Source organism: Octopus bimaculoides, chromosome 10, assembly GCF_001194135.2.
Source record: "Octopus bimaculoides isolate UCB-OBI-ISO-001 chromosome 10, ASM119413v2, whole genome shotgun sequence".
Taxonomy (NCBI): Eukaryota; Metazoa; Mollusca; class Cephalopoda; order Octopoda; family Octopodidae; genus Octopus; species Octopus bimaculoides.
Genome location: NC_068990.1, coordinates 64,667,830 through 64,682,098, shown reverse-complemented (window position 1 = coordinate 64,682,098; position 14,269 = coordinate 64,667,830). Strand labels below are relative to the sequence as shown.

The 14,269-nt window shown below is 36.5% G+C and overlaps 1 protein-coding gene across 9 annotated transcripts in view; it reads right to left on the bottom strand.

Annotated features, from left to right (window-relative positions):
- Positions 1–6,942: 6,942 nt before the first annotated feature.
- LOC106879758 (WD repeat-containing protein 47) overlaps positions 6,943–14,269 on the bottom strand; it is a 107,633-nt gene continuing 100,306 nt past the window's right edge. For all 9 annotated transcript variants that reach the window (XM_052971253.1, XM_052971256.1, XM_052971255.1 and 6 more), the window contains 3 exons: positions 13,307–13,432; positions 11,615–11,833; positions 6,943–9,094 (listed from right to left, as the gene is read on the bottom strand). In XM_052971253.1, the coding sequence (XP_052827213.1) occupies positions 8,949–9,094; positions 11,615–11,833; positions 13,307–13,432 (491 nt within the window). In that variant the 3' untranslated portion in view covers positions 6,943–8,948. The remainder of the gene's footprint in view (positions 9,095–11,614; positions 11,834–13,306; positions 13,433–14,269) is intronic.

The window sequence follows — 14,269 nt, the reverse complement described above, 5'->3', positions numbered from 1 at the left end:
ATTCTTTGTGACATCTCCACCAATTGCCCTCGTCCATTTGTGTCCGAAAATCACAGACGCCGAGTGTTTTCGGCGCAACATAACATCTCACAACTTGGCGTTGCTGCCATTTTGCAGCTAATTGCAACTCGTTTCGTCTGGCCCAACATGAGGAGACACCACCGAATGAATCAGGAACTGCTTGCCTTGCCAGAAAGCGAAGGTTCTCAGGCACATCTGAAATATACCAGGAGATGGTTCTCAGGCACATCAAAGTACCCTGTTTTTATTATCGTACTGTTACATATTACATTTCCTTTGGTTTATTATTTTATACCTTAAAGGCTTCTGGTATGTTTTGCACTGTAGTTACACATTTTCTTTCGTCTCTCGTCATTGCCATAACTTCAAGATTGCCAAGGGAATCAGTAGCGTACCGTCGTGCCTGCTTGGATTGTCTCAGGGCTAAACATAAAAACCCAGAAGGGACACAGCATGCAACCACGACACATGCGCAAAACACAAGTCGTGAAAGGCATATAAAGAGCCCGACTGACAGGACACTTCCTCTTTTTCACAGCTAGGAGTGCTAGCTCTCCTTAATTTCAGCGCCCTGCACATGATGTCGCGATGCCTCTCTCACAGTAGGTACCATCAAACAATGAATACACACATTTAATCACTAGTACCAGAATGCCATAACATTACTCCAGCCTTTGTACATCATGTCACGATTCTCCACCAAAATAAAAATTGTTATCATTATGTTTAGTGAGTGTTTAGTCTTCATTTACACAGCCCACATCTGATCATCACATTACTAACCAATGAATAGACATATATACTCACTAAATGTCCTTGAGCGAGACACCATTTCACGTTGCTCCAATCCACTCAACTGGCAAGTATGAGTAATACCTGTATTTCAAAGAACCTGCAACTATTTATTTTTGAAGGGTAACAAGTACTCGCAAGAAGCAATAAGAATAATTTTTTAAACTTGTGTGTGAATGCTAAACAAATGGTGCAGATAGACATGAAGAAATTCGCATGACTTGCAATACATTTCATTTGGGTGCCTTATATGCTTCAGAATGAAAACATAAATGAAATGAGTTGCAAGGCGTTGGTAGTGTACACTGTAATAGTTGCAGATCAGAAAGGGTGATGCTGCTACTAGGACCGTCAATGCTACAACTCCTTTAGCTATTTGAAAAAGGCGCGGATACTGCTGTGGGGAAGTTGCTACATGTATCTTTCCACAACCAGGTCTAATTGGACGAAGTGGCTATGCCACCATGACAAAATAGTTCTTTTCTGTCACCTACAAACCTGTCTTGTCACATTCTATCTCTCCCTGGAAACAATGTTAAGGATATGCATATATGTGGAGTATCCAGCCACTTGCACGTTAATTTCATTAGCAGGCTGTTCCGTTGATCGAATCAACTGGAACTTATGTCGTCGTAACCGACAGAGTGCCAGTTTATTTTCTAAATTCATCAAGTCAAACTTGAACTCCCACTTAAAATTTATTTGAGGATAAATTCTACCCTACTACTAGCATTGACACCTCTTGACAGTAAATGTTTGGATACTATTTCTCAAATTCTTTTAGAAATACAATGTTATACATCATATTACATTGTCATATTCAAACGTGAATATGCAAATCGCCGTTGTGTTTCGTATTCAGGACTGCATATTAAATGGTCTTCGTTCTAATTCTCGCTGTTTACCGGCCATGTCAAGTCTAAATATTCTACCCGTTTTATGTTCAAAATAGCTAGATCTGGTCTCTCATACCGACGCTACAGTCATTCTAAAAATAAACAATCATATCAAAATTTCAGTTACGAGATAACTCGATTAACTCAAAACAGATTGAATAATTGAGCATTACATTTGACAGAATAAGCTGAATGCTGCAGAGTTGAAATAACTATCTTCCAAATTATGGCTCCCACACACACACATACGTGTGTAAATTCAAACGCGTTTGAACCCAGACATTTAGATAACCTAATGCAACCTGTTTGTCTCAACAGATTCAATTGATCGAAGTAAAATCTAAGGGAGATAATTCTAAGTTAATTTTCAATGATGTATGAATTACTCCCCTTGGAAAATTGATGCCTTTTAAAAAGTTTTCAAATTTTGGCACAAGGCCAGCAATATCGGGTGAGTTGGGTAAGTCAATTACATCGACCCCGACGAAATGAAAGGGAAAGTCAACCACAGCGGAATTTGAACTCAGAACGTGAAGACGAACAAAATGTCGCGAATTATTTTGCCAGCTAGCCTGACCGCCTAAGGATTTCCAGAATATTCACGAAAGATTTACATTGTGTATTTTGCGGCATGGTAGGGGTCGCATCATGGAAGACGTACCCTTTTTTTTTTTTTTTTTTTTGCTTACGAAAACTCCGTCCATAACGAATAGGCAAACCAGCAGTGTTCATGCTCGTCGTTGGGTAAACCACCGGGTATTACCGTAGTACACAATACAACACAGTGAAGTCGTAGCAAAGTTTAAAAGACTATTTTATTATTTATTGAGTAATCGTATTTATATCAACATTATTAGTTAGAATGTTTATGGCATATTTGCTAAATAATGAAAGTCTTTGTAACGAACTAACTTCCGTGAACCCTAAAAAAAAATTTAAAAAAAACCCATTGCAGCAACTTTTCAACTAACATCGTGGAAGATGCATATTTTCAAGTTTCTATTTTATTTATTTATTTTATCATTATTACAAACAAGTATGTCGTCTATGCTGCAAAATATGGAGTGGGGCATTCCAGTGAAATTCTATAAGGGTCCGTCGTGAAGGTTCTTAGATTTTCTTCAAATTTATACCGTTTGTTAGTATTCATAAGAGGTATGATTCTTGAAAATTTCAGCACCATTTTAATTGTTTCGAAATATTGAACTTCTTTTATTTTTAGGAGCCCATCATTCCAAATAGGTTCGACACCATATCTTGGAAAGCATGTTTCTTTAATCCTCACCATCTCAAATCCATTAGACACTAACGATCAATTCTTTTTTTAATTCGACCAATGTAGGAAAAATGCCAACCTAGAATTGCAAAAATCTATGTCTTGGGAACTATTTAAAAAAATTTCAAGTTTTGACAGCTATTACTTAATAACAACAGCTGGTGAGCATCCCCACCTTCACTAATCTTACAGTAAAGTCTGAAATCATAAAAGGACATATGAATTCACTTATTCAAAAGCATGTTTTCTTGTGCAAAAGGTCGGGTGAAAAACAGGACGAAGTGAAAAAGCTGGAAAACTTTTTTTTTTCTTTCAAATTTTGAACCAGAATAACTTAGCAAGTACAGAAATGTAGAAATATGGCATATAAAACTACGCCAAATAACAATTGTCATCTCTTGAAAATGACTCAAAATGGAAATTCCCATTTTGGTGGGTAGCTCAGAGCCGCAGAAATGAATGTGCAACAATCAGGAAAACTTGCAAACCAGTAAATCTTTGGATATTGACCTCTTGACTACACAACGTGATTGGCAAATGGAGCCTCATAATTTTATAATAGATTCATGGGTGTCAAAAAAGAACTTTATTAATCCCATATTGATAGGGACAATCAGAAAAATTAATAAAACTATCAGAAGTCAGAAATAACATGAAACAGAAAACAAAAAGGAACCAAAAGCTATGACCCATACACTGATATAAAGCAAAAATCAACTTAAGCAAGAATTGGACTATGAAGACAGAAGTACTCAACTAAATTCTATGACGTAGCAACCATTTCTCTGTTATCCACTTCCATAGATCATGTAGTTGGTTCTAACATTGGCATAACACTTGAAATTTGAGGGAGAGAAATGGTTAATTGCTGCTTTTTTTCTTTTGGAAGGATGAAAGGCAACACTGACATTAGCAGGATTTGGGCTCAAAATGTAAAGAGCATAAACAAATAATGCAAGCTACTTTTCCTATACTCTAATTATTCTGCCAGCTTGAAATAGTAATGTGGTGGAATGGTTGACATGAAGGGGTTAAGACTATGTTTCAAATTCAAAACTCCTTGTAATTCATTAATCAAGAAGCAGTTGTGAAGTTAGAGAATGAGTGATTAGAGAGGTTGTGGAGTTAGCAAATGAGTGATCAACAAAATCGTTCCCCAGTCTGACTGATCGTTATCACTGCATCATTACTGACTTGTTGCATTGGCAAGTGAAAGCTATAGTTGATAATGTTGTCCTTGATAAACAATGCCCAAAATGGTCATGGTAGGAACCCCTTTGATCAAAGGTCTGCATAGTAAGAGCTGATCTGGAGTTAAACAATTAAAAGTATAGATTAGCCTAAATCCGAAGGTCAATTTTTCTACATTAATCTATATTAGTTGCTATTTAATAGTCAAGTCATTAAAGGAGAGGAGAATCTAGTCTTTGCTTTTCAGTGTGGCAAATTCCTATGCTGGTAGACTAAAAGGCACAAATGGCAGCTACTTGTGTAAGAATGACCAATAAAAATGCAATACATACTCTTTTACTTGTTTCAGTTATTTGACTGTGGCCATGCTGGAGCACCGCCTTTAGTCGAGCAAATCGACCCCAGGACTTATTCTTTGGAAGCCTAGTACTTATTCTATCGGTCTCTTTTGCCGAACCGCTAGGTTACGCGGACGTAAACACACCAGTATCGGTTGTCAAGCGATGTTGGGGTGACAAACACAAACATATACACACATACATATATATATATATATATATATATACACATACATATATACGATGGGCTTCTTTCAGTTTCTTATTTCTTTACTGCCCACAAGGGACTACACACAGAAGGGACAAACAAAGACAGACAAACGGATTAAGTCGATTATATCGATCCCAGTGCGTAAATGGTACTTATTTAATCGACTCCGAAAGGATGAAAGGCAAAGTCGACCTCGGCGGAATTTGAACTCAGAACGTAACGGCAGACGAAATACCGCAAAGCATTTCGCCCGGTGTGCTAAGGTTTCTGCCAGCTCGCCGCTTCTTTCAGTTTCTGTCTACCAAATCGACTCACAAGGCTTTGGTCGGCCCGAGGCTATAGTAGAAGACACTTGCCCAAGGTGCCACGCAGTGGGACTGAACCCGGAACCATGTGGTTGGTAAGCAAGCTACTTACCACACAACCACTCTTACGCCTACATGTATATTTGTATAGCAGAGAAATAGAAGGCATTGAGGAAAAAAAATTAGAAGGTGTTATATGTAGTGTTACTTGTAGGTCTGTTCAATGTAGACTGATTTAGGGCCAAACACCAGCACAGCTTCCTCACAAACTAATTTACTCTAACTGCATGAACATGTAAACACAGATATGGAAGCTAATAAAGGAACTTCTATGTGGGTTTCTCAGTTATACTAGCACTGGCAAACAAATCTCCCTAAAAGCCTAACCTACTGTCTTGAAATAAGACATTAAACAATATAATCCAGATAAGCAAAAAGATACAAGGGGGTCATAGCTGAAAAGCTTTGATTATAGGTTTGCTCGATCAGAGCTAAATAACAGCCAATACACATGCATGCAACCCCAAGCATCTACAAGTATAAAAATAAATAAGACCAACACACACTCCTGGTATATTTCAGATGAGTAACCAAATTCATAGACATTTCCATACATTTCCATACTCAGTACACTGTTATCTATTTCATGAAAGAAAGTTTCAGCAACTAGTTTTACAACAGACATAATATAGATTTCAAACACAGTGCTTTCTTTGCTACAAACTTTACAAAGCTATACAATTGCATTGTTTAATGTTTTAAGAAATATACATTCATAGATATTATCATCATCATCATTTAGCATCTCTTTTCCATGCTGGCATGAGTTAGACAGACTGGAACTGGTAAGATGGAGAACTGCAACAGGCTCCAGTCTGTTTTGGCTTGGTTTCCACGGCTGGATACCCTTCCTGATGCCCACCACTCCACAGACTGCCTTTTACATGCCACTGGCATGGGTGCCTAGCCTCCTCCTGACCATAAGCCCAACATAAACACGTTCAGTTAAAACCACCATATTCCTTTCCCTCAGACAGAGAAAAGGACAAAATAATGACTGTAGAAGCAAAAACTCTGAATTAATCTACTGTAAATTCCCTCATATCGAATACTTTCAAGTAATCAGCACCCAGAAAAAAAAAAAAAAAAAAGATATGTTAATTAGGATCAAGAGAATTTATGCTAGTTTGTGTTAACTAATTTATTGTCATTAAAAGGAAGAATGTTTCTACTGTAGCTAAAATGGATCATTGTTTCTCAAAGTACAGTGCATGCCATTTTTCTGAATTTACAGAACTTGAATTTTATCAGGTCAATAAATATTTCTTAATTCAGAACATTAATGATGATACTGCTGTATATAGAGAAAGTTTTAATGAGTTTTGTCAGATGTTAGGGTAATTTAACAAGGAAATTGCAGCAAAGCTGTGTGATAATAGTGTCAGAGGTAGCATGCAGACCATCATATAACTTGACGTGCATATTGCGTTTTTATTCTTCTCTTCTGTGTTATGAATCCAGTGTGCACATAAACATTGCATGTTTATACTTCTGTTTCCAGTCCTTACTCAAAACTGTTTACAGATCACAATCATCTCAGAAACTTGTGTCTGTGAGGAGTGCTTTGCTGGTTGTGAAAAAAGTGATGAACAGATATCCAGAAGACTCAGTTATCTGGCAAACTTCTAGTGTTATATAGGAAGGAGTTTATACGTGCCCACCAAATCAACATGACTTACAAATATAAGGCTAGGTCTTAGATTAATAGGGAGTTATGGTTTAAGAAAGGACAATTAAAATTGTGGTGTGTCCTCATGCTGAATACTGTATTTGACAGCTCCTTCCATAAGCATGTATATAAATATATATACATACAGTATATGAAGACAAAAGAGAAAAATCAGCTACAATCTTGATTCATTTTGCCAGTTTTATTCAAGAAAAAAATTTTTTAAAAAAAATCATTCAATATTAAGACCGGACAATTATAGAAATCACTGAAACAATTCAACATTAATAATTACAATAATTACATTGATGATAATAATTACAATAATTATAATAATATTAAAAATAATTATTATAATAAAGATAACATCTTACATGAACACAAAATCTTCAGGCAAGTAGAGATGGCCTGCCAGAGAAGGAGACAACTCTTACCTGGCCCACAACTCCGGAGCCAGCAATACTGTGTCTCAATTGGTCATTGCATCTTCCCAATAATAATAATAAATCTTAGAAAACAAAAATATCTTAAACGTATGAATAATAATTTAATTACAAAAAATAAAAATAATAAATAGAGATAAATGATATTCACAGGAAATGTCTCAAAACAGTAATTTTTCAATTGGATTTACTTGATATTGAAATGCCAAACCACTTTTGTTTTTGTTTGTTTGTGTGTGTGTGTGCATGCATTTAGGTGTATAAATGAGAGAAAAAGTACTCAATACATTATGTAGAATCTATTTCTTTATCTGAAATCAATATTTTTGCCATATTCCCGATGGTGAGCTTGAGAAACATGATAGTAATGAGAAATTTGGAGCAGCAACAGAGTACAAATCTCAAGTTTCAAATAAGTACACACACAAGTGCGTGTGTGTGCACTAATGCATACACACATACACACGACCAAAAACGCATAGCGTGAGTCAGGGAGAACAAAAGGTGGGGGGGAGAAAAATTTATACATAAAAAAAAATTTTTAATTTAATAAAAATATAGGAATTAAAAAGGAGGTATGGAGGTGGGGATTGCAGTGGTTAAGATGGGAGTTTGTCTGAAGTTAAAAAAAAACTACATTGTATTTATTCAAAATTACTTTGATTTCTTTTTGTTGTTTGGCTGACAAACAAACAAACCTCTACCTGCGTCTAGCTGTGTAACACACGGAAATTTGTAAAACACCTCGAGAAGACACACTAAGCACAGAAATACATTTATGTGTCAGGATGATTCCTGGAAAAGCTGAGACAGGAAAAGGTAAACACTGTTTGGCTAAGGAAGGCAATGGGAAGTATGGAGGGTTGCATGCAAACACATACACAGACCTGTTTGAATTAATGTATGCTTGTATACATACGTGTATATATGTATTTGTGTGTGTGTGTATTTATTTATATATATATGTATATATATATATATATATATATATATATATATATATATATATATATATATATATATATATACACACACACACACACACACACTTGTGCATGTGTATGTTTCTTTAGATATATGAATGCCTGCATGTTTCTGATGCGTTTCATCATCGTTTAACATCTGCCTTCCATGTATGTAGGTGTGTGTGTGGGAGGGCATGCAGGCACTTGCTTTTGAGACAATGTGTTTATGCGTGTGCACATGTGCATATTTATATGTATGTAAAAACAAACGAAAACACACATGCAATGATTGAAGCAGGGATGACAAGGTGAAGTAATTGTCAGCACCACCAACATCCGAATTGCTTTCAATGTTAATCTCCCTTCAACCAGCATTCTCTGAAACCCCTTCCACAAACAATACCAGCCAAGAATTACACATGCCTGCTGAGTAACAAACCATCCAGGAATTATTTCATCAGGCAATGTATTCTTGGACAAATGGTTGTTTGTTAGTTGCGGCAAAACTGGAACTTTTACAAGTCACATGGCAACCACTCACATAACATATATGTATGTGTGCATATACGTGTGTGTGTGTGTGTGTTTGTGTACGTGCATATATTTATGTGTAATCTGTTAAATAATGACATGATTAGGTTGAACAGGATTTGGCCATGCTGTAGCTTGTTTATTTAAAGTTTGTATATTTAGCAGCCCCTTCCTCACCCTTTTTGTACCAACAGCCATGATAACCAACAGTCTCTGCATTCCGAAAGTTCAAATGCCAGTTGTACTTAATTCAAGGCAATGGCAATGCCCAGCAGACAACAGTTCTGTCAGCACTAGAACTCACAAATGCCAGCTTGGAAGGATGCCAGCGACACTGAATCACTTTGTCTTTGTGTTCAGCCACAATTACACTGGGCAGCGGTCGTAACAGGTCACCTGCAACAGAAGAAAATAAATAAAAGTAAAGAAAATAATAAAGACATAAAATAAGTTAAAATCGTTATTGTTATTTTCTTGTTACAGAACTTAGTCAGAAGTGAAAGACAGCTTCATTGAACTTAATCAAGGTCCCTGAGACTGATGTGAGAATGTTATCTTCAGATCAGACATCTGACTGAAATGTTCTTCTTTAATAAAACTACCCAGGTGGGAGTTAAACTGGGTGATAGCCTAAGTCTACAACCTATGAGGAACAATTCTGGTGACAGGTTTCTGTATGGATTCTGTTAACCAAATTTCAGTCACAAATCATCACTCAATTTGAGGTTATGATGATAGAAGATATTTGTCTAAAGTGCCATATAGTTCATTCATTCATTCCTTTCTTTAATGTCACTTTTTCCATGCAAGCTATTTACCATCATTCTGAGTATGGTAATTTCTCTGCTGCTAATGCATAAGCTATACTCTGGAGGAGGGGTTGGGGAACTTTTTTTAACCAATTACCCCAAAGTATATTTATTTACGCTGATGTTACCCCCTTGATTTCAAAGGAAGAAATTCATAGGTTCTTTGAATTCAAAGGTTTATTGAATCTATTTATATGGAGGATACAATTCTAAATATAAAAAGTATAAAACAAATGAAATAAAATAAATTACTATCCTCATTATGAAACAAAAGGACTTTTCTAGATACTTCTTCACTTCAGGCTTTGGAGAAATGATAGTTTCATTTTTGTTACAATTACATCAAAATTGGGGCATTTTGATGCCAGAGCAATTTGGATACAATCTTTGGGGTCCAATCAATTGCGTTGTTTTTATGCTCATTCAAGTGAAAAATCCTTGTTTACCAGCAACTTTTTGACTGTCTCCTCATGCCAGAAGAAAAATTTCTGTTCTAACAAGGAACACATCATTTTATATAATTTTACTTATGTCTAATGAGTCCTCATTACCCACAAGAATTTCATTTTTACCCCGCTCTCGGGTAATTTACCCCGGTTTGCCAACCCCTGTTCAAGAGCCTTTTACAGGTTTGCTATGCGAGCAAAGAAAAAAGACACATAGTTTTTGCTGTAAATTTAACAGAATAAAGTGGGCAGATGGTGGCACCCACCATGAAGCACTAAGAAGTGTAATTCTTAGGCACACAACTACTGCATCAATGGTAACCATAGATTGGATGTGATGCCAAGCTTTGTTGACCAAATTTAGCAGTGTTTTATCTAGTTTGTAGTTGAGATTGGACAAGTTTATATTGTAAAATTTTTGCATTTAAATTTAGACTGTCTCTTGTACATATTGGTCTCCTAAGCTGGTTTCTAATTTATCCTTTGAGACACCGAAGTTAATTAAAAAAAAAGTCTTTGGGATTCATGAAAATTTTGTGAGACAAAATCAAGAATATTACTCTGATTCATTTGTATATATGATATTGTTAAGATGGTTTATATAATGCAGTCTTTTGGTTGATATAACATGGTATATTGATAAACTTGTTAATTCTCAATTTGATCCTCATCAAGTAGATATATAATCAAAAGCACTCCAGCCAGGAGAACCTCATCTTATTTTCCAAGACTGTATCCTAAGTCTACATTATTTTATGTATCCTCCTTGTTTGGCTCTTATCTGTAGCAGATTGAGAGACAATGTAAAGGTCTTTTATTCACTTAAAGTAAACTCTTTATAATTGTAAAAAAAAAGTCAGAAAAGCTTTTACACAAGTGCTTTTTTGATCCGGATTGATGACATGATTGTTGTTGATACTTATCTCTGGGCAAGATTCTAATTGAATAAACCTCTGATCAACTGTGATCATCCCATTTATTTTATGGTTTAAACTATACAGAATAGTTGTGGGAACTGGCAAGACACTGAACTGAAATTTAAATTCAACTGAGAAATTCACAAAGTTGGCTGTAATGAAAATTCTAAGATGTATTTAGATGGGATACATATTCACTAATCTGAGTGTGGTTGAAATGAGAGGTTTTAAAAGATTTCCTATGATGTGAATTTTGTCACACATCAGTAATTATGTGCAAACAAAAATTCATTAAATATTTTGTATTGCTCACAATGAATGATATCATTAAGAGAGCTGTGTGTTAGAAAATGGCCAAATGTAGCTCATCCATTGGATCCTTTGTACATATGAAGTAATACTAGATTTGCCTACATTAACCAAACAATATACATCCAAACCAAATGTGCAATAATTAAAGGACAGTACTGTAGTTACATTAATGTCATCAGACACACTTATTCAACTTAATTTTCCTGATTCTGGCAATCGTTTTGCTTTACTTTTTATGTAAAGAACATCATCTGAGTAACAGAATTTAACAACCCTCAGCAAGCTCTCTGAATGATACATTGTGTTCAAATGAAAGCTTCACATGCTTTTAATGTGCATCTACCTTAATAAGCAAAGAAACTAGGGAGCAAGGTGAAAGGTAAGTGAAGTTGGTTGGGGGTGTTAAAAGAAAAACAAAAAAAAGAGTCTTACCGTGAAGATCTGTCAGGGCTATCCGTTGGTCATACGAGCCAGACAATAAGTAGTAAGCATTCATCGAAAATCTAACAGTGCGGCACTCACTCTGGTGAGGTTTGAAACTTTGGATGATACGACCTCCACGGATGTCATAAAGCATCACAGTTGAGTCTTCATGACCAGAAGATAGTAGTCGACCAGAAGGATCAACACAAACTGATGCAAAAGGACTTCCTATAAGAGACACAAAAAGAGAAAAGAAACTCTGATAATCTAAGAAACACAAAAGGAGAAAAAGAAACATCACATCAATAATCTAAGCAGGGTTCAAAACTTTGGAAATTACCAAGAGCATGTGTGAGCAACCTTTTTACAAGAAGCAAGTGGCATGAGACATAGAGTCATTATCAAGTGAGCTGCACTATAGAAAAAAAAAAAAAATCAAGGTAATCTTTTATTGGGCATACCACGCAGAAAGACCAGCAGGCCACAGGTGGCTCATTACTGATTAAGAGAGAACAATTACATTTTACAGTTGCTTCATTTTATTACATTTAATTACGACAATTTTAACCCTTTAGCATTTAAACTGACCGTATCTGGCCATAATATTCAACCTGTTTCATGTTCAAACTGACCAGATCTGGCCTCTATCACCTATCCCACAATGTCATTCTAAAAACAAACAATCACATCACTGCAGTCTTAACACTACATGATAATGCATGATTGATTCAAAAACAATTTGAATAAATAAGCATAACATTTGACAGAGTGATCTGATTGCTAAGAGTTCAACTTTAGAACAAAGTTGTGAAATGATGGTTGATCCTCCAGGACAATGCCTCTTCGGCTGAGGCCATGAGGCAGTCTGACTCACAGGAAATTGTACATTCCACTCCTTAAATACTCAAATCCATGCAATAATTTCTTATCTTAATTCTATCTTTAAACATCCTAACTTGATTCTGAAATTCCTAACTCACATTCCACCTTACTGTTTAGAAGCCATTCATTTATTTGTTTCAGTCATTTTGACTGCAGCCATGCTGGAGCACTGCCTTGAATAGTTTTTTAGCTGAACAAATCAATCCCAGGACTTATTTTTTTAAGCTTAGAATTTGTTCTTTCGGTCTCTTATGCCAAACTGCTAAGTTACAGGGTCATAAGCACACCAAAATCAGCTGTCAAACAGTGATGGGGGGCAAGCACAAAAACCCACAGACAGATATATACATATGTATTTATATACAACAGGCTTCTTTTCAGTTTCCGTCAACCAAATCCACTCACAAGGCTTTGGTTAGCCTGAGGCTATAGTAGAAGACACTTGCCCAAGGTGCCACAGAGTGGGACTGAACCCAGAACCATGTGGTTGGGAAGCAAACTTCTTATCATACAGCCACACCTGCACCACATCTGCTCATCTTTTTTTTTTTTTTTTGTCTTGTAACCTGACATCCTAGTTCTCAGTGAGCTGATTTCCTTTCAGCACATTACTTGCAGATATAATGAGCCGAGAATCATTGATGATGACTAAATGACTTCTTAAAGATTATAGAGTATTTCCATCTCCACTTAGTTCTTACAAATGGATGTCTTTTAGAGATGTTGAACTAATTTTTTTTTATCAGGCTGAGAAATCAATAGCATTGCCATACCATTTCATCCCTCAAAATATGCTTGGCATTAAAGAGAGAAACTTACCTGGTTCTATACTAGGTACACACGTGATCGCAGTAGAAGCTCGTAGATCCCAGAATCTTGCTGTTTTGTCTTGAGAGCCGCTCACAAACATGTGTCCACTTAACTGACATAAGGAATATATATGACCTTTAAAAGAAACAATAGAAATTGTTACTAATTTAGGCACAAAGCTAGCAACTTTAAGGGCAGAAAGTACTTTATTTTATTGACCTTACAGGGATGAAAGGTAAATCTGATCTTTGCAACATTTAAAGAGCTGAAACAAATAGCACATAGAATTTTCAACACCACCACTGTCATTATTTAATGTCCATATTCCATGCTGGCATGGGTTGGATGGTTTGACATGATTCAATGAGTCCAAGGACTGCATATCATGCTCCAGTGTTTGTTTTGGCATGGTTTCTATGGGTGAATGCCATTCTTAATGCCAATGACGTTACAGTATGTAGAGGATGCTCCTTTTTGTGCATCTGGCACTAGTGAGGTTGCCAAGCAATTTGCAAGACTATGAACCCCAAGGGGAGGGCTGGCTTTATGTAAGGAGAAGAGAGGTTAAAGTATGAGAGAAAGAGGCAGAGCAGGTTCCTTGTAGCCAAGGAGCTACATGATGCCTTACATTTAGAAAAGATACTGAGAATGGTCAGCTAAGTTGGAGAAAGATAAAATAGTGATGAGGTGCCCAGGTAGGAAATAGAAAGTGAGGACAGAGGGATGAAGAATATGAGCAGAGAGAGAGAGGAAGGAGGAGCGTAGTAAGCGGAGGGAGAGGAAGGAGGAGCATAAGCGGAGGGAGAGGAAGGAGGAGCGTGATCAGAGGGAGAGGAAGGAGGAGCATGAGCGGAGAGAGAGGAAGGAGGAGCATGAGCGGAGAGAGAGGAAGGAGGAGCATGAGCAGAGAGAGAGGAAGGAGGAGCATGAGCAGAGAGAGAGAGGGCTGCAAGAGTAGAAGACAGAGTGAGA